Here is a 27,688-nt window from a genome sequence, read left to right on the forward strand (position 1 = left end):
GGCCTCGTAGCTTGTTAAGTAGCCTCATGTATGGCACCTTGTCAAAGGCCTTCTGAAAATCCAAGTACCATACACAAGATCAACTGATTCTCCTTTGTCTATCCTGCTTGTTATTTCCTCAAAGTATTCCAACAGATTTATCAGACGATTTTCCCTTGAGGAAACCATGTTGACTATGGCCTATTTTATCATGTGCCTCCAAGTACACTGAGACATTATCCTTAATAATTGATTCCAACATCTTCCCAACCATGGAATTCAAACTAACTTGCTTATAGTTCCCTCTCTCCCTTCTTGGAGTGACATTTGCAATTTTCCAGCCTTACGGAACCATTCCAGAATCTAGTGATTCTGGAAAGATCATGACATTGCATCCACGATCTCTTCAGCCCCCTCTTTCAGAACTCTGGGGTGTACACCATCTGGTCCAGATGACTTTTCTACCTTCAGACCTTTCAGTTTCCCTAAGATCCTTCTCTCTATTTATGGTAACTTCACACACTTCATGACTCCTGACGCCTGGAACTTCCACTATACTACGAGTGTCTTCCACAATGAACACTGATGAAATATACTTATTCAGTTCATCTGCCATTTCCTTGTCCTCCATTACTACCTCTCCTGCATCATTTTCCAGCAGTTCGATGTCCACTCTCACCTCTCTTTTACACTTATGCATCTGAAGAAACTTTTGGTATCCTCTTTAATATTAGTGGCTAGCTTACTTTTGTATCCTTTTTAACCTTCTAATGGCTTTTTAGGTGCTGTTGGTTTTTAAAAGTGTCCCAATCCTCTTACTTTCCACTATTTTTTGCTCTATTATATGCCCTCTCCTTGGCTTTCATATTGGATTTGACTTCTCCTGTTATCTTTTCTTTAGAATACTTCCTCCTCTTTGGGATGTATATATCCTGCATGTTCCGAATTGCTTCCAAAAACTCAAGCCATTGCTGCTCTGCTGTCATCCCTGCCTGTGTTTTTTTCCAATCAATACTGGCCAACTTTTCTCTTAAGTCTCTGTAATTCTCTTTCCTCCACTGTAATACTGATATATTGGACTTTAGCTTCTCCTTCTCAAATTACAGGGTAAAATCAATCATATTATGATCAATTTCTCTAAGGGTTCTTTAACCTTAAGCTCTCTAATCAATTCTGGTGCATTGCATAACACAATCTAGAGTAGCTGATCCCCTCGCGGACTCAGCCACAAGCTGCTCTAAAAAAATCATCTTGTAGGCACTCCAGAAATTCCCCCTCCTATAGTCCACCACCAACCTGATTTTCCCAATCTCCTGCATATTGAGAATTGTAACTTCACCTTTTTGCTGTGCAAGAGTAAATCATTGATTGAGTTTGGCCTAGACCAGATAGGGATAGCAATTTCTTTTCCTGAAGGACATTGATGACAATGGTGACATTCATATCACCATTAAACTGCAAATGTTTTTGATTTTTTGAATTTGTATATCTCAACTGTTCAGTAGATTTGATAATTTAGGCTGTGATCTGATAGTTACATGTATTTAACTGTTTATTTAATTTTTCACCATTAAGGCACATGTATATGGCTTGGGTGTCAAATGCTTTTGCATGTACTGTAGTAATTTTATGTATTGCACTGTACTGTTGACACAGGAGAGAAAAAAAACAATTTCATGATGTGAGTGAGTGATGATAAACCTGATTCTGATATGGGTCTCTGTTGTTCATTGAGAGTGAGAAGGGGGTAGAGAGAGGAGAATCATGGTTGGGAAGGGAGTGGGGAGAGGGAAGAGAGTGGGAAGCACCAGAAAGATATTCTGTAATAATCAATAAACCAATTGTTTGGAATCAAATGACCTTGCCTGGTGTCTCAGGGTTGGGTGTGTCTGCACCCACGCACCCCCTCTCACTCCAGCTCCCCTTCTCTGTCACCTGTCCCACACCCTTTCCGTTGCACTCCACCCTCACAGACTTGCTCTCTACTTCACGTTAACAAATAGAGAACTGTGCAAAAGTGTTAGACACCCGAGGTATATATGTGCCTAAGATTTCTGCACAATACTGTAATCTACCACTCTCTGTCTATAAAAACTCCCGATTCCCTTAAAATTTCCCCACTCATCTTAAGTGGATGCCTTCCAGTATTTTGCATTTGGCACCGTAGTATTCCCAGTATGGCATTAGAAAGGATGTGCAAGGGAAGAAACATGTTGATATGTTTATAATTTAACTTCTCTATTGATTTCCTGTCTTTGTGGTCCACAGAGTTTCAGTGAACGGAACCAAATGTCCAATTAAACATAAACTTTGTAATCCCTTGATACAGAAATCATTTCTGGGGAATTAAAGAATAGAGCCATTATGCAGGCATTGTTGTTGAGGATTAGCCACAAGGGTAACTGAAGGGTATTCCATATGGTCTACACTTGCTCTTATTCCCTATCTTCCTTAAGCACTGTTTTCCTCCATCACCGACAGGATATGTTTTTGGACTTGCTGCTTTGTTAGCTGGGTCTGGTGTCACATGAGGGCTGACAGGGATAGCAACTTCCTTCCACTACAGAATACAAACCAAGTCAACTTCATCACTTACTGCTCAGCAATCTCTCCATCCCAGGAATCTGTCAGCTGAATCTTCATTGTCCTCGCTCCAAAAAAGTGCATCCTTGGTAGGAAGGGGGACTGAAACTGCTCACAGTACTTCAGATGTAGTTTCACCAAGGCCCTGTATGACTGGAGTCCTGCTCAGGTGGAGGGACAAAAGGTTCAATGAGGAGATAGTTGGGTGGATCTCCAGAACAGTGAAGCTTTGTTCAGATTTACTGAGCTTTGAAAGGCTTAGATAGAGTGGAGGTGCAGGGGATGTTTCCTATAGTGTGGGAGTCTAGGACCAGAGGGCACAGCCTCAGAGTACAAGGGCATTCCTTTAGAACAAAGATGAAGAGAAATTTCTTTATCCAGAGGGTGGTGAGACTGTAGAATTCGTCTGTGGAGGCCAAGTCATTGGATATACTTAAAGTAGAGTTTGATAGGTTCTGGATGAATAAAGTATCAAAGGAGAAGGCAGGAGAATGGGGATAATAAATCAACCTTAATGAAATGGGGGAGCAGACTCGATGGGCCAAACAGCCTAATTCTACTTCAATATCTGATGGTCCTATGATGAACTCTCAAAGTGGTGAAAGCAGTGTGATTAGTGAGCTGGTCTGAATTTGACGCTGTAGTGTAGCCGGTAGCATACCACTATTAACAGTGCTGGCGACCTGGGTTCAATCCTGCTGCTATCTGTAAGGAGCCCAAACATTTCTCCACCTGACCGCGTAGGCTTCCCCCAGGTGCAATCATCACGAAGGATAACATTTAATTCCAAATTCATTTGGACTGGAATTCCCCTGTGGTTTATTTAGGACACCCATTCTCTCAGAGGTTTAGAAACAGGCTGACCGGCCCATCATCTCCATACTGGCCTTTATGACTACCCACACAGATCCCATTTGCCTGCATGAGCAACATACCCTTTCATGCCTTGCTGATATTTTCTATAAAATCAGGTTAGCTTTGTCACAGGCACCCCAAAATGTATCTTTTGCATCAATGACCACCATTCTGAAGATGTGCTGGGATAAGTGTCACCACACTCCCAACATCAACAGGGCATGCCCACAACTTACTATCCTTCACCATACATCTTTGGAATGTGGAAGGAAACCAGAGCACCTGGAGGAAACCTATAGGGAGAATGTACAAACTTCTAATAAAGACATTGGTGGGCTTTGAACCCCAATCTTACAACTGGCGCTATAAAGCGTTACACTAATTGCTATGCTACTGGACCATTCTATATTAAAGTACTCTTAAACACAATATTGCATCTGACTTCTCCACCTACACTAGCAACATTTTCCAGACAACAGCAACTTGTTGTATAAATTCACTTTAAAAGTCCTTCCTCTCATCTTAAACCTTTTTCCTCATGTTTTTGATCCTACTACTTTGAGTAAAAGATACCAATTGTCCTAATGAAGGAGAAGTCCAACATGTCAACTACTTATTCCTTTCTATAAATACTACCTGACCTTCTGAGTTCCTCCAGCACTTTGTGTATGTTACTTTGGATTCCACAGCAGCTGCAGAATCTCTTGTGTTAATTACCTACCCGGACTATGCCTCACTTGTATATTTTGATCAGGTTACCCCTCAGCCACCTTCACTCCAGAGAAAACAACCTCAACCTATCCAATCTCTTCCCATAAGCTCCAATCCAGGCAACACCTTGGTGACTCTCTTCAGTGCAACCATTTCCATCTTGTAGTGCAGCAACCAGAACTGCATACAATACTCTCAAGTGCTCTAAATATATGAAGCTGTTGCACTAATAACTTTGAAGCACAATACTGGAAATATCCTCTGGTGTTTCCTTTAGGTGCCATGTTCTGAAACTAATTGGAAATGAAAGATGAAGGATGAGATTCCTACCGTTTGCTGTAAGTCAGGGATGAGGACTCTGATGACCAGTGTGTTGCTCTGCGTGTCTTCCATCTTGGTGATGGGTTTCTCTGCCGTTGCCCTGATGGTGTCATAGATTGTCTCTTCTTTAGAGCTGTCGGATTCAGATTCAACAGAATAATCAGAAATACTCTGTGCCATCTCATCTTCACTTGATGTTGGACTTCGCGGCATGCTGAGCTTATCTTATATTGTGGAGCTACCAGGACAGAATAAAAACAGAAATTATCGTATTGCTAAAATATTACAGAGAAGGTTCACATGGCAGGAGAGGAAAATGGAGATTATTAAAGGAGGACAGAAATGTATGGAGGGGAATGAACTTGGGTTTTTATCCAATATAATCTCCCCCAGGAGATAAAATAATTCCTTACTTATTATGACATCAAGCACTACATAAAAGAATGGGCTAGATATGAAAAATAGCTCTCTCTAATTTCACAGAAACAAGTTCAACATTACATACCTCTCCATCCTAGTCCCCCACCTTTTGAAGTGTGCATGTCACACTTTGCACAGTGGTGGCATTCCTGAGTACAATCAAAACATAACTGGTACAATGCCAGCCCAGGTGCTTCACCAAGTGATCGCCCAACCCATCTTCAGCACACTAATAAGACCATAATAAATAGGAGCAGAATCAAGCCATTCCGCTCATCAAGTCTGTTCCACCATTCCACTTTAGCTGACTTCTCAACCCCATTAGACTATAAGACATAGCAACAGAATTAGGCCATTCAGTTCATCAAGTCTGCTTTGCCATTCCATCATTGCTGATCCTGGATCGGCATATCCTTTGATGCCTTGACCGATCAGCAAACTATCAGCTTCTGCCTTAAATATACCAATGGACCTAGCCTCCACCGCAAATTAAGGACAGCATTTTCCTGCCTTCTCCCCATAACCTTTCATGTCTTTACTAATCAGGAACCAATTAACCTCTACTTTAAATAAGCCCACACTGCACTTTGCTCTTCCCACTATTTTACCTGAGATTATTTATCTTACGTTTAAGAGATGGCAACCACTTCTGTAAAAAAAATTTGTCAGGAACAATCATGGTCGTAGATAAGACCATGAACGCCCACGTCATACAACACGGCTCATGATGATGATGATGATGACATTAAAGAGATTTATAGTTTAGCTTTATTTGTCATACGACCATAAAAACTTGCAGCAAAATTCATTCTTGCTTCAAATCAAATCAGCAAGGATGTTAAGTGGGCAGTCCACAAGTGTCGCCACACTTCTGGAGTCAACGTAACACGCCCACGTGATATACTCAAGTGCGAGCCATGCTTCATCTCTGATGACTTGTTTGGGAAAATCACCTAGGATGCATTTGTAGCATGCAAGGATTCAGAAAAAATCCATACAACTGTTTAACAAAGATTAAACTTTCAGTGCAGGTTAGTACCAACTATGTATATATGTTGTGAGGGGGGATTATACTGATCTTATATTGCTTTGAAAGGCTTTACAAGGCTTTACTGGGAATTAATGCTGAGGACACTCCATTGCACAAACATCAGAAGCATTGGTTGAACACAGAATATAGATTTACCTGGGATACCCCATTCGAATTGCTCCTGAATCCTTCTGAGTGACATACCAATCAAAAGCATACAACAAGCTCATTATTATTTTCTGTTAAGCAGGGCATGTTTTACAGTGCATAGCAAGCATGACCTCAAGATATTAAGGAACAAGGATTCTTAAGATGTCTTTCTCTACCTCAGGGAATCTGTGGATATTTCAGTGCTCAGGAAGATTTTTGAATTCGAAGATTCAAAGGTTTATTTATTATCAAAGTACGCGTGCAGTATAAAACCGAGATTCTTCTTCTCCATATAGCCACGAAACAAAGCAAAACCATGGAATTCAGTTCAAAGTGAAACAGCAAACCCACCCTCCCCCTGCACAAAATAAGAATGGCAACATGATCATCAATGCCCCAAACCACACCCCACTTCTCCACACAAAACACAACAAGAATATCGACCCATAAAGACCCAGCTCCCCACAGAAAAAAAAACAAGGAACAAAGGGTGACAATGCAGGATACAAGAACCATAAGACAGAATAAGTCCATAGTCCAAATCCATAAACACAGAACCTTGGCAATATCTTGGTAATTTGTGGCAACATCCCGGTCCATTGTGGTAACTTGCAATGTGAGGAAATATAGCAGTTCACATACATGACAAGATTCTACACGTATTGATGACAGATGGCCTGCCCAGGAGTTGGAGGCCTGTCTATCTGAGTGAGAGGTGGGTAATGGAGATGTTTCATTGTTGTCTTGTTTTGTTCTGTTGTTATTGCTGCTTGTGAAGTTCCGCTGAATACTGTGGGCATGTTATGTTGGTGCTGGAAAGTGTAACAACACTTGCAGACTGCCCCCAGCACATCCTTTGGGTGTGTTAGTTGTTAACACAAACAATATACTTATACCTTGTTTGAACACTTTGCTGTCCCTTCCCCCCCCAATTCACAGATACACAGATCCTGCATTTGTCACTTATCATCTTTTATTGCTGCTTTTTCACATAATTACACGACTGCTTGCTTTATTATAATAGTGCTAGAAACATACTGTCTTAGATAAACTGTGAGCGGTGAATCTATGGAGATCATTGCCACAGGTGGCTGGAGAGACCAAGTCATCGACTATATTTAAGGCAGAGGTTGATAGGTTCTTGATTAGTCAGGGCATGAAGGGTTACAAGGAGAAGGCAGGAGATCGGGGCTGAGAGGAAAATTGGATCAGCTATGATGAATGGTGGAGCAGACTCAATGGACCAAATAGCATAATTCTGCTCCTATATCTTACAGACATAAACATGCACCTCATACTTTATGCTAGCAGTGATCTTCAGGCCATGACACTCAAGGACTGTGCTAATATTATTTGTGACTGCATGCACTAGATTATAACTATTTGTATGTACTGTGTTTTGCACCTTGGCCCAAGAGAAACAATCTTTCGTTTAGCTGTATACGTGTGTATGCTTAAATGACAGTAACCTGAACTTGAACTGCATGTTTTGATGTACATGTGATAAATAAATCTGAATCTAAATCTGACTTGTGTTACGAGTGTGGAACAACTCTGAGAGGCCGAAGGGTGCAAAGTCGCCCCCTCCTTTTTGAGAATCGCAAGATCGCTAGTATTTCAGGTATGAGACCCAGGAGATGAGAGAGATACACAGCACATCAGGAAATGAGAGAGAGAGACGCAGAATACACAGCCAGGTGGAATGTCTCTTAACAAAAGCGGAACGGGACCACTGATTACTGCTGCTGTGTCTTGGAGAAGGAATTGTGTATTGAGTACTGTATTATTCATTGAAACCCCTCAGGGGACAACCAGAGTGGTCTGGTTAAGGGATTGCATCATCCCAACCTGATTGAAATCTAAGACCCCGTGAGTGAGGATAAAAGATGGGTCTGGGGAACACCCCTTCGACACACCAGGAGACCGATGGAGGGCTTGTGTGTGTGTCCATCCTTGCCTGGGTGGCAAGTCCTCCATGGAACGGTCTTGTTAAAGGACGGATATGGATCAAGATCGGATCAAGGAAAGCTAGCAAGATATTCTTCTATTTCTCTCTCTCTCTCCAACAATTGCAACACAGCGACAAACAAACACTGGAGCCTGTATGAACTGCAACAAACTTTATATTTCCATCGGACAATTCATTATCCCCTAGACAACAATAGAGCTTATTTCTTATTGATTATTATTATACCCGCACTTTTAGGTTCAGTATTGATGACGTATATTATCTGTATATTTGCATTGATATTATTTTTGTGTATTTTTACTAATAAATACTGTTAAAAATAGTATCATCAGACTTCAATGGCTACTCCTATCTTTGCTGGTAAGACACCCAGTAACGGGGTTCGTAACACTTGTATCATCAAATGATGCAGTAATGGTCAGTAAGGAACTGATGTTTGCCAATATTACAGGAGAACTTCCCCATATCCTCAGAACGGTAGAATCAAAATCAGGTTTAATATCACTGGCTTATGTTGTGAAATTTGTTGTTTTGCGGCAACAACATGGTAAAGTATAGAAAATATAGTTTGAACTATCATAATAAATATATTAAGAATTAATTAATTAGTGCAAGAAGAGAGCAAAAATAGTGAGGTAGTGTTCGGGTAGTGTATGTTCAGAAATCTGATGGAGGAGGTAAAAAGCTGCTCCTAAAATGTTGAGTGTGTGCCTTCCAGCTCCGAACCCTCCTGCTTAATGGTAATAATGAGAACTGGGGATGTGGTGTGTGGTGGGGAAGCTTATGATGGATGCCACCTTTTCAAGGCATCACCTTTGGAAGATTCCTCAACAGTGGGGAGGCAAGCTCTCGTGATGGTGCTGGGTGAGTTTAAAACCCTCTGCAACTTTTTCCGATCCTGTTCAGATGCTCCTTCACTCCAGATGCAACCAGTCAGAAGGCTCTCCATGGTACATCCATAAAATTTGCCACAGTACTTGGTGACATACTAAATCTCCTCAATCTCCCGATGAGCTTCAGCTGCCACTGTGCCCGCTTTGTAATTGCATCAATATGTTGGGCCCAGGAATACGTCTTCAGAGTTGCTGTCACCCTGGACAGATGATGTTCACTCATGACAACAATTGAGATTTCCTCCCTTCAGTGTGTCTCCCACTGTACAGCTCGCACTGTGAATTCTATTATACTCTTGTTGAAAAGTACACCATCTAGATTGCCCGCAGCATCCTTCCCCGGCAAGGCAATGATATTCTCGGGGAGAGAGCTTTTTAAAATGAGAATGAAACAGTAAAATTAATAATTGTGATGAGGCATGAAGAAGATTTGCATTATAGAGCTTTCACTGCAAGTCCCAGAAAACTATAGAGTGTTCTTTTGTGATTTAATTCCTGCTGTGTTGATGGAAAATAACACAGCATGGTCCTGGGAAAAGCAATATGATCATGATCAGGCAATCTTATTCTTTTGTGAAATCAGGATACAGCATAAATAATGGGCAGGCTTCTAGGGAAAACTCATGATAATGTTGCCTTTAGTTAAAATGTTCAATTCAAGAGTCAGCAATTAATGTTACAGCTTCATAAAACTCTGGTTTAATGCTAAGGCTTTATAAGGCATTGGCCAGACAGCACTTGGAATATGGTGAGCAGATTTGGATCCCTTATCTAAGAAAGATCATGTTGGCATTGGAGAGGATCTAGAGGATGTTAACAAGAATGGTCCTGAGAATGAGAGAGTTAACATATGAGGAACGTTTGATGGCTCTGGGTCTGTACTCGCTGAAGTTTAGAAGATTAAAGTGGGGGTAAGGGGAATCTAATTTAAATTTACTGAATATTGAAAGGCCTGGATAGAGAGGATGTGGAGGGTATGTTTCCAATAATGGGGGAGTTCAGGACTAGAAGCACAGGCACAAAATAGAAGGACATCCCTATAGAGCAGAGATGAGGAATTTGTTTAGCCAGATTGTGGTGAATCTGTGGAATTCATTGCCTCATTTGGTAGTGGAGGCCTAGTCATTGAGTATTTTTAAAGCAGAGGTTGATAGGTTCATGATTCATAAGAGTGTCAAAGGTTATAGAAAGAAGGCAGGAGAATTGGGTTGAGGGAGATAGTAGATCAGCCATGACAGAATGGTGGTGCAGACCCGATGGGCCAGATGGCCTAATTCTGCTCCAATATCTTATTGTCTTATGGTTAGACTGCATCTGGAGTATTACATTCACTTCTCCATTATGGGAAGGGTGTGAAGACTGTGGCGAGGATGCTGAAGAGATTTACCATGGTGCTACTTAGATTAGAGGGCATGTGCTATAAGGAGAGGTTAGACAAACTTTTGTTGTTTCCTCTGGAATGGCAGAGACTGAGGGAAGGCCTGATAGAAGTTTATACGATCATCAGAGGCATTGATAGAGTACATAGACCATAAGATATAGGGTCAGAATAGGCCATTTGGCCCATCAAGTCTGCTCTGGCATTTCACATGGCTGATCCGTTTTCCCTCTCAGCCCCAATCTCCTGCCTTCTCCCCGTATCCCTTCATGCCCTGACTAATCACGAATCTATCAACCTCTGCTTTAAATATACCCAATGACTCGGCCTCCACATCTGCCTGTGGTAATGAATTCCAAATTTGCCACCCTCTTGCTAAAGAAATGGCACCTTATCTCCATTCTTAAATGTCACCCCTCTATTCTGAGTTTGTGTCCCTTGGTTGTAGACTCCCCACCATAGAAGCATCCTCTCCATATCCATTCTATCGAAGCCTTTCAACGTTCAATAGGTTTCAATGAGGTCATCCCTCATACTTCTGCATTCCAGTGAGAACCAGAGCCACCAAACGCTCTTCATATGACAAGCCTTTTAATCCCAGAAAAATTTTCGAGAACCTCCTTTGAACCCTCTCCAATGTCAGCACATCCTTTCTTAGACAAGGGGCCCAAAACTGCTCACAATACTCCAAGTGAGACTTCACCAGTGCTTTATAAAACCTCAACATTACATCTTTGCTTTTATATTCTAGTTCTCCCAAAATGAATGTGAACTTCCCATTTGTCTTCCTCACCACTGAATCAAACTGCAAATTAACCTTTAGGGAATCCTGCACAAGGATGTCAAGTCCCTTTGCAACTCAGATTTTTGCATTTTCTCTCTAATGAGAAAAACGTCTGCCCTTTTATTTCTTCTACCAAAGTTCATGATCCCCATACATTTCCTGACACTATTCCTTCTGACAATTCTTTGCCCATTCCCCTAATCTGTTTAAATCCTTCTGTAGCCTCTACTTCCTCAAAACTGTCTAGCCCTCCACCTATCTTCGTATTATCCGCAAACTTTGCCACAAAGCCATCAATTCCATCAACCAAGTCATTGACATATAACATAAAAATAATCTGTCCCAACACAGATCCCTGTGGAACACTGCTAGTTACTGGCAGCCAATCAGGAAAGGCTCACTTTATTCCCAAGGTTCCATTTACTCCCACTCACTGTCTCCTACCAATCAGCCACTGCTTTATCTATGGTAGAATCTTTCCTGTAATATCATCGGTTCTTAACTGATTAAGCAGCCTCATGTGTGGCACTGTGTCCTCTGGAACCATGCCAGAATCAATTGATTCTTGAAAGATCATTACTAATGCCTCCAAAATCTCTTCAGCCACCTCTTTCAGAACCCTGCGGAGTATACCAGGTGACCTATCTACCTTCTGACCTTTCACTTTCCAAAGAACCTTCTCCTTAGTAATGCAATTTCACAGTCGTCTGCCCCCCGACACTATCAAACATCCACCATACTGCTAGTGTATTCCACAGTGAAGACTGATGCAAAATACTTTTTCAGCTCATCTGCCATTTCCTTATCCCCATTACTAGTTGTGCAAAAAGAGAGAATAATAATGAGATATTGTGAAAGATCCACAGTGGAGGAACATGCAGTAAAAAGAAGCACTGTGAACTAATAAAATGATACCTAATCTCCTAGTTATCATTGCAAATCAGTTTCAACACCCAGCTGACTTCCCCCACAATCTCATTGATTTAATGAAGACAGGCAGATGAAATAAAAAAGAGGGATATTAACTACAGGGTATTCTTGTGCACATTTCACAGAAGGCCCATCGTCAGGTCCAGCAGGTGATTAGGAAAGGCATCAGAATGTTATTGCCTACTGCTGAGAAAACTGAACAGAAAAATAGGCAGATGATGCCTTAAATCTATAGCTCATTGGTGAGATCACAAATAAAGTAGTAGATCAGTCGTGATCTCTTTAAATTGCAGAATAGGCTTACGGGACTGAATAGCCTATTCTTGCTCCTAATCTACATGTTCATCTGTAAAGTGTCAAAGTAGTGGAGAGATAACAATTTCTATCAATAGCAAAACAGCTATTTCATTCAGCCATTCAGTTCTTGAACAACCTGGCAAAACCCTAAACACCACTACATTGCAAAACTATGGCCGCTCTGATCAACTGTTATGTGCCATGTCGTATGACATGGGCAATCATGGTCTTTCAATGACCATGATTGTTCTTGGCAAATGTTATTACAGAGGTGGTTTGCCATTGCCTTCTTCTGGGCAGGGTCATTACAAAACAGGTGACCTCAGCCGTTATCAATACTCTTCGGAGATTGTCTACCTGGCAACCTGCAGCTCATACGATCATCCACCATCTGCTTTGCGTGACCCTGATTGGGGGGGGGGCTAAGCGGGTGCTACACCTTGCCCAAGGGTGATCTGCAAGTGAGCAGAGAGAAGGAGCGCCTTCCACCTCCTTTGGTAGAGACCTGTCTCCACACCCCCCACTCTGAACACCTTACATTAAATTGGAATTTGTCATTTTCTGTTCTAATTGTATGTTTCTTGTAAAAGTGACGTTTAATTTACATTTATACTTGTGAGTGCTGCTTATATGACACTATGTGCCTGTGAGGCTGCTGTACACAAGTTTCCTGTTGCTCCTATCGTTACGTACCCGTGGGTATCTCGTACCTGTCACATGACCATGATGTAATTGAAGCTATGCTGGACATGAGGTAATGGGTCTTGTGATGGTGGAGTGACATCATTTTCCCGCCAGTGAGAGGTCATGTAATAGTTTTTTTCAACCAGATATAAAAGGAGATCCACTCCCTGTGAGGTGGGGCAGTCTATGGTTGAATTCACCAGATACTCCCGTTTTGCTGCGTATTCGCTGGGATCAGCAGTAACGTCGTGAAAGAGGATTTAATTCAAGGGAAGTCTCTCCCTTAAATGACTGTAAATCATTTTGGACTCTTTGCAGTACTATTTTAAAGAACTGAGTTCGCATTTCTCACTGTTTGAGAACTATTTGAGCTGCCGTATCACAGCTGACTTCTGATTAAGTTAGTCATTTGTTTACTTTTGGGTTTTTTTTAGCCGTGTTTAATAAACATTTTATTTGTTATAAAAAACCTGTCTCAGTTATATATTCATTGTTGCTGGACCGTAACATTATGCATACATATGACAAGTTCAAAGTAAATTTATTATCAAAGTACTGTATGTACATGTCACCATATACTACCCTGAGATTCATTTCCTTGCAGGCATTCACAGTAGAACAAAGAAGTACAATAGAATCAATGACAAACTGCACACAAAGACTGACAAGCAACCAAGGTGCAAAAGACAACAAACCACAAGGACAAAGAATAATAAACAAAAATTAAATAAATAATACTGAGAACATGAGTTGAAGAGTCCTTGAAAGTGAGTCCATAGGCTGTGAAATGTTGAGGTGAGTGAAGTTATCCAAGCTGGTTCAGGAGCCTGATGGTTGAAGGGTAATAACTATTCCCAAGCTTTGTAGCGTGGGACCTCAGACTCCTGTACCTTCTTCACGAAGGCAGCAGCATAATGACAGCATGACCTGGATGGTGGGGGTCCTTGATGATGGGTAAAGGAAACTCAGCGTGACTGAAGACGGTGGGGAGAGGTATCCTTTTCCTCTGAACACCATGCATTGGTGCAGACATGCCATCATTCTCAATGTAACACACATTTCTCCAAGTCAGCAGGATACTTCACTCCCTGTCTTTTACTGCCAGCCTTCACCTGCACCCGACCACACAAACTCACATGGAAATGAGATTGTCACCAGATGAAGCACGATGTCAGAAACAGTGAAGTCTTCCTCGTTGGCAGAGGGCCTTCTCCTCTACTGGTTTTCATTAAAACTAATAGCTTTTATTCAAAATTCCAGATGACTAAGTGGATTTATATTCCACATCTGCCATTGTGGGATTTGAATTCAGATCTCTGGCACTTTCTCTGTAACTGCAACATTATTCTGCATTCTGGGCACTAGCTTGATGCACTGATGCGTTGAAATGATTTGCCTGAACAGCATGCAAAACAATGTTACATGTGACAATAATAAACAATTCACCAATCTATGTACTTACTGAGATACAGCACCTCCCAGCGATCCCCTGACTTAACCCTAGCCTGATCACGGGATAGTTTACAATGACCAATTAACTTACCAACCCGTATAGCTTTGGACTGTGGGAGGAAACTGGAGGAAGCCCACGCAGTCACAGAGGGAGCATACAAGTTCTTTACAGGCTAGTCCAGAACTTTGAATTACTCCAATAACTTACCATTGTGCCTCCACTGTACTAATCTCCTAAATCTTGCTCTGGGGATTTGTATAAAGTATAATATTGAGGCCCAGTCTATCTGTCTTGGGAATTGTCCCAAATTTAGTAATGGTGATGAGAACACGAGTCGAGAATGAATTTCTTCTATGGGGCTGTTATCGAGATATTAGGGCGGATTCCCTTAATGGCGAACCTGCCGTTTATGTGTGTGATTTTGTTTAATGTAGGCTGTCTGATGCACGGACAGCCACCATGCCGTCCTTGACAGATCAGGGTCAGGGTCCAGCGGCATGGAATACAAGACGACTGGGAACCCTTCACTCTGCAGCCTTCCTCCGCCATCACAGTCATTGTGATGTGTCAGTATCTTCTGCCAGCTCCACTGCTGTGGTCTTGGTTGGATCGTTCTTTATATAGAACCCTCCCCCTCGACCTGCCATGGGTGACCCTACCAGGAGCTAAGCACCAGCACTAAACTCCAAAGGCTCTTGGAATTCCAGATTTTTCCGAGTTTAACTTTAAACTTCCAAAATTTAGCATGACATCACCCTCAAATTAATTAACCCCTTCAACTGGTTTTAGGGTCAAATAGGGAGGGGAAAATGGATATTGAACAGCTTGAGTTCATACCGTAAGGCATCGGACCGCAAGACCCTGCAGTGGATAGTGCAAATGATCACCAGGGTCTTCCTGCCCTCTATTTGTGACATTTACTGGGACTGTTGTAGATGAAGGGCGCAAAGCACTGTTGAGGACCCATCCCACAATCTCTTTGACCCACTACCATCGGGGAGGAGGTATAGGAGGATCAGGACTAGGGCTGCCAGAGTGGTTAACAGTTTCTTCCCTCAGGCTGTGAGACTAATGAATACCCTGCCACCACCGAGATCTCATCACTAGGACTGTTTTGGACTGTTTACTGTTTATCAGTGTTGCACACTATATGCAATTTGAACTATATTTTATCAACTTATTTATGGTAATATTTTGTTTAATGTGTTAATAGTATATGATACATGCTTTGTGGGCCCAGTGGAACGTTGTTTCAATTGGTTGTACCGTAAATATGCACAGTCAGGTGGCAATAATCTTGAACTTGAAGTAGACTTCAAGAGGAAAACCAAACACACACCTGGTTCTAAAAATACTCCAACAAAAATAAGGAGTTATTTAGAAGTCAGAGCCTCCTATCAGCTCTGGGTAGTCTAGCCAAAGTATTGCTTTGACAAACAGTCATCATTTATGACAGACCACCGCAGTGTTTGGATGCATGTGGCCATCACTCTCAAAAGAAATAAGGAGACGGGTCTAGTCAGGCAGGACAAGACCATCTTATCACTGTACTCACTCTATTGGCAGTGAGTTGGAGTGGTTCTCTTACACAGGTCACAAGCCCCCTCTCCCTAAGAGGAGTTTTCCATAGAGTGAGGGAGGAAGCATCCATCCATCCTCCATTCATGTGAAAGAAACCATTATCCTTCTAATTATTCATGATTCATTGGCAGTTGTAATATAATATATGCAAGTTCTCGAAGGATTCTGCACTGAACATTCCTAGCCTGGTTGCTATGTTGCTTTCGTTTACTGTACTGTGCAATAAAAATATTTCTCTCTGGGCAACCCAGGTGGCATTCCAGCAGTAACTCTGCCTTAACTTTTCAGAACTGTTTTCTGTGCTCCCCTGTTGCTCTGGCTCGTCTCGATTGATCCCCTGAGGATTCCTTGAAGTGTCTGTGTTCCTTGGGGTGCCTCTTTTCCTTATGTTGCCTTCCACTTTTGGCTTGCAGGAACTCCCAGTAAAGCTGCAGTTATTAATACTTCGTATGTGCTTCAGTGCAACTGTCAGAAAACGGGTGACTAGTTTCTGGGAACTTGTAAAACACCTTGAATTATTATGTTGACATTTCTGCCCCTTTTCACTACACTATGGGTTGGTCAAGGAACCAAGCAGAACAGCAAGAGGGCATTCAGCCCATCGTGTTTTCTGCAAGACTTTGAAAGGGTTTCCCCACTCCTCTGCTCTTTACCGTAACTGGCAAGTTATATGTTTAGCATCTTCTGCTGCTGTAGCCCATTCACTTCAAGTTTCGATGGGTTGTGCATTCAGAACCAGTCTAGCCATTCTCCTCTGACCTCTCTCATTAACAAGATATTTTCAGCCACAGAACTGCCATTCACTGGATTTTTTTTCTCGCACCATTCTCTGTAAACTCTAGAAACTGTTGTGCGTGAAACTCCCTAGATCATCTGTTTCTGAGATATTCAAACCACCCTGTCTGGCACCAACAATCATTCCATGGTCAACCTCATTTGGATCACATTTCTTCCCCATTCCGATGCTTGATCTGAACAACTGAACCTCTTGGCCATGCTTGTATGCTTTTCTGCATTGAATTGTTGCCACATGATTGGCTGATTAGATATTTCCATTGTAGAGGTGTACTTAATAAAGTGGCCACTGAGTCTGGAACAACACAGCACAGAAAATGGCCTTTTGGCTTATGCCACTGTGCCTTTTAATTAAACTAATGATTATATGCTGAACCAAACTAATCCCTTCCACCTAAACAACACCCTTGTCCCTTCTTCTCTGCCCATTTATATACCTTCTTAAGAAACTTATAAAAGCCATTTTCATATTTGGTTAGCACGATGCTATCACAGCTTGGGGCATCAGAATTTGGAGTTCAATTTCAGTATCTTCTGCGAGAAAGTTTGTACATTTTTCCCATGTGTGCATGGGTTTCCTCCCATAGTCCAAAGATATACTATTTAGTAGGTTAATTGGTCATTTTATATTGTCCAGTGATTCAGCTAGGGTTAATCAGTAGGTTGCTAGGCGGCGTGTCTCGATTGCTGGAAGGCCCCTATTCCACTTTGTATTGCTACATAAATAAATAAATTTGCCTCTACTAGCACTCCTGGCACTATATTATAGGCGACAACCACTCTGCATTAAAAACTCTGAATGTATCCCTTTCTCACTTCAGAGCACATAGAACCTCTATTCATTTCTGGTCATCCCATCATACAAGGGATGTAGAAGTTTTGGAGAGGGTGCAGAAAATAGAACACTATATGCTGCATAGAGCACTCGGTCTACAATCAGTCGACACCTTAACCTACTCCAAGACCAACCTAACCCTTCGCTCTCACAATCCTCCATTTTTCTTTCATCCATGTGCCTTCAATGCGTGCCCTTTCATAGTAAACATTTTGACCATGGGAAAAAGATACGGGCTATCTATCACATCTTTGCTTCTTTTAATCTTAAAAGCTTTTATTAGGTCATTCATTTGTCTCCACCACAGTAGAGAAACCATACCCTCGGATCCAGGCAGAATCCTGGTAAGCATCTCCTGCATCCTCTCCAAAGCTTCCACATCCTTCATATAATGAGGTGACCAGAATTGAATAGAGGTTAATGAGAAACCAAATGGATTAGAGTCCAGCACAACAGCAGACACTTCGGCCCATCTAGTCCATGCTGAATTATTAGTCCCATTGACCTGCATCAGGACCATAGCCCTCTATATCCCTACCATCCATTTACCTATCCAAATTTTTCTTAAATGTTGAACCTTCTGAGTGAAGAGGTTCTTCCTCTTGTTCCTTCTAAACATTTTACCTTTCGCCCTTAATCCATGATCTCCAGTTGTAGTTTCATCCAGATTCAGTGTTAAAAGCTTGCTTGCATTTCTCCTATCTATCCTCATAATTGCATATATCTCTATCAAATACAGTATCCACTCAGTCTTTTACAGAGGTTCTTGCAAATTTTCTCTGCACTCCTTCAATCTCCTTTACATCTTTTCTGCAGGTAGGTGACCAGATGGCAATAAATACTCCAAATTAGGCCAATGTCTTATACAATTTCAACATAACATACCAACTCCTGTACCCAGTATATTGATTTATGAAGGCCAATGTGCCAAAAGCTTTCTTTACAACCCTATCCACCTGTGATGTTACTCTCAATGAATTATGCATCTGTATTCCCAGATCCCTCTGTTCTACCGCACTTCCTCAGTGCCCTACCACTCACCACATAAGATATACCCTGGTTAGTCTTCCCAAAGTACAACATTTCATTCCTGTATGCATTAAATTTCACACATTTTTTTCAGCTGGTCCAGATCCCACTGCAAGCTTTGATAGTCCTCCTCGCTGTGCACTACACCCTCAATCTTGATGTCATCTGCAAATTTGCAGATCCACATTATCATCCAGATCATTGATATAGATGACAAACAACAAAAGATCCAACAACAATTGCTGAAGCACTCCAATCGTCATAGGCCCCCAGTCAGAGAAACAACCACCTACTACCACTCTCTGGCTTCTTCCACAAAGCCAATGTCTAATCCAATTTACTACCTCATCTTGAATGCCAAGCCACTGAACCTTCTTCACCAGTCTCTATTGCAGGACCTTGCTAAAGCCCACGCAGACTATGTCCACTTCCCTGGTATCTTCCTCGAAAAACTTGATAATATTGGTTAGGCATTACCACGATGCACAAAGCCATGTTGACTACCCCTAACCAATCCCTGTCTCTCCAAATATCCAGTCCCTTAGAATACTTTCCAATAACTTTCCCACGTCCACCGTCATGCTCACTGGCATATAATCTCTTAGTTTATTCTTAGAGACTTTCTTAAGCAACACAACAACATTAGCAATCCTCCAATCGTCGGACACCTCACCAGTGACTAAGGATGTTTTAAATGCCTCTGATAGGATGTGTGAAGACTGTAACATAGAGGGATCTGGGGATACAGATAGTGTGCTGGAACTGTGCAAAGCCTTCCTTCAGTGCTGATATTTTCTACTCTAACTGGCCCTTTGACTGAGTGGCTTGGGGAGTATTTCAAAGTATAGCTGTTTGGCAAGAAGTACCTCATTTAAGATTAGCTTAGCTCTATTTGTCACATGTACATTGAAGCATACAGCGAAGTGTGTTGTTTCTGTTAAATCATATCAATAAGGATAGTACTGGGTAGTCCACAAGTCTTCTGGCAGCAACACAGCTTGCCGACAATTCACTAACCCTAACCACATGTCTTTGGATCATGGGAGGAGACCGGAGCACTGGAGGAAACCCACATGGTCATCGGGACAACATACAGTACAAACTCCTTACAGGCAGTGGTGGGAATCGAACCCTGATCGATGAGTGCTTGGTGCTGTAAAGTGATACGTGAACCACTATGCTACCCTGCTGCTCCAATTTCCCCTGCTCTTAAAGCTCTTTTGCAGGAGGAGGTTTGTGTCCCAATGCAGGGCCTCAAACTAAAACATCATCTGTCTGCTTCCCTCCACAAATGCTGCCTGACCCAGTTAGTCCCTCCAGTTTTTACACCTCATTTCTCTACTTGGAATCTTAGGTAGCTGACTGGACTGACAGATTGGACATGAAACTGTGAGGCTTGTCTTGTCAAAATAAAGAGAAGCAAGCACACTTAATAATTAGTTAAATTTAAACTGCACACCTGCTGTGCTGAACCAATGATTTACTGAGGTTTCTATTCTTGGAGCAGTTGTTCTAAAAGTGTGATGACGTACAGCTGTCTGCCTCAAAGCCACACGCAGTTCAGAATGGTCACATGGGAAGATCTCTTGTCAGTGATTCAGATGGCTGTCGCAACTCTAGTGCTTTCCAGCCGACCACCTCTGGAACGGTCCTTAACTTCCAGAAGAAATCAGCAGGAGAAGCATCAGCCACCCAGACCCCAGCTCTCACACCCAACATCCCCATTCTGGTAGACTTGGCAAACCATTACAAGAGCATTTAAAGTCAGGGCTGTTTCTGCAGCCAGTATCTGTTTACTTCCTCAGACAGACTATCTAGAGGGAAGAAAATGCAGACCCGAGAGGGGTTCTGTGGCTTCAACTTCCCTTGAAGATAGCTGGCAATGCCTGAATGTATCTTTGCAGAGAACAGATGATACAACCACCTGCTCCATTGGTGAAGATGCCACGTGACCCAAATAACAACAGCAGCCATGATCTCTGAACCTCAGAGATCATAATCATAAACTAAAGAGATTCTGCAGATGCTGGAAATCTTCAGCAACACACACACACACACAATGTTGGAGGAACTCTGCAAGTCAAGGAGCATTTACAGAGGAGAATAAACATCAACATAGAAAACCTACAGCACAATACAGGCCTTTCAGCCCACAAAGTTGTGCCAAGCATGTCCCTACCTTAAAAATTACCTAAAATTACCCATAGCCCTCTATTTTTCTGAGCCCCATGTACCTATCCAAAAAGTCTCTTAAAAGACCCTATTGTATCTGCCTCCACCACCGTTGCCAGCAGCCCATTCCACGTACTCACCACTCTCCACGTAAAAAACTTACCCTTGACATCTCTGTGCCTACTCCCCAGCACCTTAAACCTGTGTTTAAGGACCAAGACCCTTTATTGTTGACTGTTTTTTTCCCTTCACAGACTCTGCCTGGCTGGCTGAGTTCATCCAGCATTGTCTGCATGTTGTGAGAGAACTTATGAGTGCACTGGCTGACAATCAATGCAGTATGTTTCTAGCAACTGTTGAAGAGAGGAGATGATCATTTGGCTTGTCTCATGGCCTCCTGTTGAAAACAGTCTGTTAGTGAGTCCAATATGTACAAGCAGAGGCCACTTTATTAGGAACACCTGTACACCTGCTCGTTAATGCAAATATCTAATCAGTTGATCATGTGGCAGCAACTCAATGCAAAAAAGCAGGTAGACATTGTCAAGAGGTTCAGTTGTTGCCCAGTCCTGACATCAGAATGGGGAAGAAAGGTGATCCAAGTGACTTTGACTGTCATATGTTTTTTGGAGCTAGATGGGGTGGTTTGAGTATCTCAGAAACTGCTGAATTCTGGGGATTTTCACACACAACAGTGTCTGGAAGTTTATAGAGAAGAGTGTGAAAAACAAAAAAAAAAAGAATCCAGTGATTGACGTTTCTGTAGGTGAACACAGCTTGTTAATGAGAGGTCAAAGGAGAATGGCCATCTATTCAAGTGGATAAGTAAAGGATAGTAACTCAAATAACCGCACTTCACAACAGTGGTGTGTAGAAGAGATCCCTAAATGCGCAACACATCAAACCTTGAAGCAGATGGGCTCAGCAGCAGAAGACCATAAACATACACTCAGTGGCCACTTTATATTGCATTCAAGGCCTACCATCTTGACGCAGTCTTGTTTTCTCTCTTACTGCTCCCTCTCTAATCTCTGCTGCTCTCTGACCAGGTGATCAACTGCCAGCTTGTGCTCCTTCCCCTCATCCTACTGGCTTGTATCGATTTCTGCCCCCTTCCTCGGCTTGAAACGACAACTCTTTGTTCCCCTCCATAGATGCTGCCTGACTTGCTGGGTTCCTCCAGCAATTTATCCATCTCATATCAACCTGCTATTCACCTCTTTTGCAGGAGTTTCTTCCAGTCCAGATGAAGGGCCTGAAACATAGGTTGTCCATTTTCTTCTATAGGTTCTACCTGACCTACTGAGCATCTCCAGCAGCTCATTTATGCACCTAATTTCTCCAGTTGCCATCTTAAGAAGCTATTTGCTTTGAAATTCATTTCTGTTTAAGTCACCAGCAAAGTAAGTGGCTTGGATTCCATCCTAGCATTCAGCACTTTCAAGTTAGATTTGAATTGATGGAGATCAGATCATTAGTCCAGGCTGGTCTATGAATACAAATCTTGAATGACGATCAAAAAGAATACAGATGTTCGAAATCTGAAACATAGACAAGAATTCTGAAATGCCCGCAAAACCCAGCTGGTCGGGGACCATCAGTGAGAAGACAGAGATTGAGTTAATGCTGCATCAGAGCCGAGAATTTTCAGCAATCTCTAGTTCCATTCACAAATTTCAGAAAACAGCTTCTGAGGAGGAGTTAATGATCTGAAACTAACTCTGTTCCTCTCCCTAAATGTCAGGCAGCATATGTAAAAGGGTAATAGAGTTTATGTTTTATGTCAAGGATCCTCATCAGAAGTAAAGAGTCTTCAAATCATCAGAAGTAAAGAGTCTTCAAACTGCAAGTTCCTTTTTAGCACTGAGTGTTACTTGCATGACCTGGTTTTAAAGAAAACCTTGAGCAGTTAATGATTTAATGGTTACCCAAATCTCTTGGGAAACTCATGATTCCATCAGAATACTTGAGACAAGTGCAGTAGGCCATACAACCATTTGAACTTTCTCTGCCACATAATACAATGGCTGATCTGGTTATAACATCAACTCAACATTGCTGCCTGCTGGTGATGACCTTTTACTGCCTTGTGGGTCAAGAATCATTCTACTTCTGTCTACTCAAAGTCCAAAGAAAATTGTCAAAGTACATACATGTCACCATAAACAACCCTGAGATTCATTTTCTTGCAGGCATACTCAATAAATCCATAATAGAATAATAACCACAATAGAATCAATGAAAAACCACACCTACTTGGGTCCAACCAGTGCAAAAGGCAATAGACTGTGCAAATAGGAAAAGAAAATACTAATAAATAAATAGATGAATGAATATCAAGAAAATGAGATGAAGACCACAGGTTGTGGGAACATTTCAATCATGAAGTGAAGTTGAGTGAAGTTATCCGCTTTGGTTCAACAGCCTGATGGCTGAGTGGTAATAACTATTCCTAATCCTGGTGGCATGAGTCCTGAGACTCCTGCACCTTCTTTCTATTTTTTGTAATTGCATAGTTTGTTATCTATTGTATATTGGTCATTTGTCCATTCTGTTGGGTGCAGTCTTTCACTGATTCTATTGTGTTTCTTGGATATTCTGTGTTTGCTCAGAAGAAAACAAATCTCTGGGTTTTATATGGTGACACGCATGTACTTTGATAATACATTTACTTTGAACTTTGAACAATCTCATTACATCACTTGGCCCATTATGATTCGTTGGAAGAGGCATCACAGTTCTCCAGTTGACATCTCGGCACTGGACAATTGCCTGAGACTCTTCATGCTACAAGACAAAAGAGACCCACTATCCTGTAGACTATGTTCCCTCATGTGCTGATCCAAGCTTTTTTGCAAAGCCACCCAAGCAATTTTTCTTCCCTTATTGAACTAAACGGGCTTTTAAGTGGCAGTCTGGCAGTGTGAATTCACCATTAAAAATTAATCGAGTTTAAATTCTTCCAGCTACCATAGTAGGATTAAAACTCAATGCATCAGACCTCTGGATGTTTGTCCAATACCTATTATGCATCCCCACAGTGCATTTTGAACAACATGGCTGCATTTTGTACCCACATTATTATAGTAACTCTCCCTTTATGTATTTAATTTTCCAGTACAGGAACTTGCCATTTCACCCATCTCATCTATGCTAAGCAACATGCCCATCTAAACTAATCTCATTCACCACATACATCTAAACCTTTCCTATTCATGTACATTATAAATGTTGTTAACACGCCATGCTCAACCATTTATCCTGGTTGCTCATTCCATTCTCTGGATGAAAATGTTGTCCCTCAGGTTCTTATTAAATCTCCCAAGCTCCAATGAAAATAGTCCCAACCTCTCAGCGTCTCTCTCCATCACTCAGTCCCTCAAGATGACATCTTCATAAATCTTTCCTGCACTCTTCCAGGTTTAATGATGTTTTTCTTACAACAGGGTGACCAAACTTATATATAATACTCCAAGTATATCACAAACACAAGAAAATCAGCAGATGCTGGAAATCCAAGGCAACACAGACAAAATGCTGGTCAGACAGCAGACATGGAAAACAGTGAACAGTCGATGTTTCAGGCCGGGACCCTTCATCAGGACTGGAAAGTAAGCAGAAAAGTCAAAGTAAGAAACTGGGAGTTTTCCCAAGTGTTGTGTTATAGGAAACATGGACCTCAAGTTACAGAGCATAAGAGTTCCATAGCGTGGATATAGTTCCTTCAGCCCAACTGGTCAACACCAACTAGGGGTCCCCTCTATATCAATCCCGTTTGGCTCAAACCTTTCCTATCCATGTACCTGTCCAAATACCTTTTCAATTTTTTTTAATGCACCTGCCACAAACACTTCCTCCAATAGGTCATTCCTTGTAGAAAAAAGTCAAATTTCAAGATTCAACTTTATATGTCGCATGGAAATGCAAAGTTCAAAGTTTGAAGTACATTTACTACCAAAGTATGAACACCACATACTACCTTGAGAGTCACCTTATTGCAGGCAGCCACAAAACAAAGACACACCGTAGAATCCATAAGAAAGGCCCCACACAACAAAGACCATCAAATATCCAATGTGTGTGAGAAAAACAAATCGTGCAAACAATAAAAAACGTAGTAAGCAATACACTGAACATGAACCACAGAATCTCCCAAAAGCAAGTCCACAGCCATGGAGTCAGTACAGCACCAGAGCCAGTCCAGGAGCCCGATGTCTGCAGGCCACAGCTGCAGAGACAGTGAGCACTGAGGCAAGAGCTGATGGCCACAGGCATTAACAACCAACACACCAGAGGCTGCTGTGGTGGGGCTGGAACTTATTTTGAGGTGATTCATCCAGTCATTAAGCAGACTTGATTCTTTGAGATTACTGATTCTCTGAAAATACATGGCTCCTCCATAGAGAGAGTTAAGTGCTCCTGGGAGTTCACATCATGGATGACCTTACCTAGTCTCTTAATATCACCTCCCTGAACAAAAAGGTACAGCAGCATCTCCATTTCCTGAGGAGATTGAGGCAAGCGAGGCTCCCCTACCAGCCCCATCTTTGGCTCCAACATATGGATTGGTTAGTTAGTTATTCTTGTAAGTTGCCCCTGGCGTGCGAGGGAGAATGGAATTTGGAGAGCATTCAAATGGGGAGAATGAAAAAAGAAATGAGTGTAACAGGGTGTTTAATGCTTGGTACGCCAAAGGATCTGTTTCCAATGCTATGACTCACTGTACACTGCATTACCAGAAGATGTTTCTTTCATATTCATGCGAATCTCACTTAGTATGCATTCATTTAGATTCTTCTTGATGTTTGATTCTTAATTAAAACTGTTTGTTAGTTTGCTGTCCCATTCTGCTAAAATCAAGGTTTAAAATGGTTAACATTTTATAGGTAAGGTAGTCAGATACTTGACATGGGGTGAAAAGTTGCTGAAGATAGACAAGAGTTGAGGTGAGAGGTCAGATCAGCCATGACCTCGCTGAAGGCTGGAGCAAACTTGAGTGCATGAATGACCAACTCCTGCTCCACGTTCACATGCTTATACGTATATTTGTGTGAATATCTGCCCCCTTGTTCTTCGTGGGATCCTGGCATGCACAGTTTCCTATGCATCAAAACAGCCAACATACTCAAGGGCACCACCACACCCTGGTCATTCTCCCTTCTGCCCTCTCACATCAGGGAGAAGATGCAAAAGGCTGAGGGAATGTACCACTGGGCCCAAGGACAGCTTTTATCCCCTGTCATCAGTTGCTTGAATGGAACCCTCATATGCAAAAAATTGAAACCTTGATCTCCAAGTCAATGTTGTTGTGGTCCTCACATTTTATTTGTCTCCCTGCACTTCCTCGGGAAGGGTGACACTACTGTGTATTCTCCTTTTCGCTTTTCTTTTCACTACCTTGATCTACATATGTACGGAATGATCTCTCTGGATGGCATGAAACAAAAATGTTTCACTGCATCTGCATAAATGCAGTAAGTACACTTAAAATTACACTCACATTTTGGACTCCTGTGTTTTCCTTTCAATTTGTTTAATGTTTTGAAGTTACAAAACAAAATATTGGTGATGAGGTTTTTTTTAAAAATAAACCCAAGATACACTACTGACTTGTTGGAGTGCAGCAAGACGTTTCAGTACAAAGAAAAGCACAGCAAAAAAAACAGTGAATAAAAAAAAGTGCAGGACGTCCAGAGACTGTCAAGTTTAAAATAGAAGAGAATAAACAGAAGAATTCAAGGGTTCATAAAGAATGAGTACCAGGTGATCATAATCATTTAAAAAGCAGCAGAAATGGCTGGCTACATTGGAAAGATAGACAGGTTTGCTTACACAACAGATGACTGGATTTTATATACTGAGCAAATTGAATAGTATCTTGAAGCAAATGAAATAACCAATGAGAAACAAGTACCAATTTTGCTGTGCGCATTGTGTTTAAAGGCATACAGTTTGCTCCAACCAAACCAGCAGAAATGAGCTTTGTTGCTATTGTTAAAGTACTGCAGGAACATTTAGAACCAAAGCCATGGTTGATGCAGAATGTTTTAGGTTTCATAAACAGAATCAATAAGAAGGGAAGTCCATTTTAGTATATGTGATTGAATTGAAGAGATTGACTGAGCATTGTTAGTTCAGTAATGGGAGTAATGATACTCTGAGAGATTGTTTAATTTGTGGAATCTTACAAGAAAGCATTAATAAATGGCTCCTAACCACAGCACAACTTACATATAAATAAGCCAGAAAATTCACTGTGTCAATAGAAACCACAGACCGAGGTGCAATTGAATTGCAGTCAGAAATGAAAGTGAGCATGAAGAAAATTGCAATGTCTAAACAGAAACCTGCCTGGTTGAATAAATTTGTGTTACAGTTGTGGCAGGGGCTCACATTCACCAGATCAGTGCAGACTTAAAGGTGGAACTTGCAGAAAATACAACAAAGTAGAACACGTACAAAGAGCATGTCAGGCAGACAAAATTAAATAGACTGCACACAGAAGAGAAAAAGATAAAAAGTCAAGTTTCAATTTCAAAAAGAGCATGAATCTACATGCTGTTGATGAAAAATCTAATAATGATGAGAGTGACAATGGACTGTGCAGCCTTGCGATTTACAAAGTGAAAACTAACAATAGACAAGTCATATGGCTTACACCAGAAGTGCATTGCAAATTAATTAAAATGTAATTAGACACTAGATCAGCTGCTTCAGTCATTCCACAATATAAGTTTGAGATGCAATTCAAAAATTCAAAACTAAAGCCTACAGATATCCAACTAGGAACTTATACTGGAGAAAAGATAACTTCTGTGGGAAATACATTCGGAACAATG

General features: G+C 41.5%; 1 protein-coding gene across 3 annotated transcripts in view; it reads right to left on the reverse strand.

The window, feature by feature from the left end:
* The window catches only part of shank2b (SH3 and multiple ankyrin repeat domains 2b), a 1,221,224-nt gene that overhangs the window by 918,229 nt on the left and 275,307 nt on the right, over nucleotides 1-27,688 (reverse strand). For all 3 annotated transcript variants that reach the window (XM_059976077.1, XM_059976076.1, XM_059976075.1), the window contains one exon: nucleotides 4,459-4,687. In XM_059976077.1, the coding sequence (XP_059832060.1) occupies nucleotides 4,459-4,662 (204 nt within the window). In that variant the 5' untranslated portion in view covers nucleotides 4,663-4,687. The remainder of the gene's footprint in view (nucleotides 1-4,458; nucleotides 4,688-27,688) is intronic.

The sequence above is a fragment of the Hypanus sabinus genome, chromosome 7, assembly GCF_030144855.1.
Source record: "Hypanus sabinus isolate sHypSab1 chromosome 7, sHypSab1.hap1, whole genome shotgun sequence".
Lineage (NCBI taxonomy): Eukaryota > Metazoa > Chordata > Chondrichthyes > Myliobatiformes > Dasyatidae > Hypanus > Hypanus sabinus.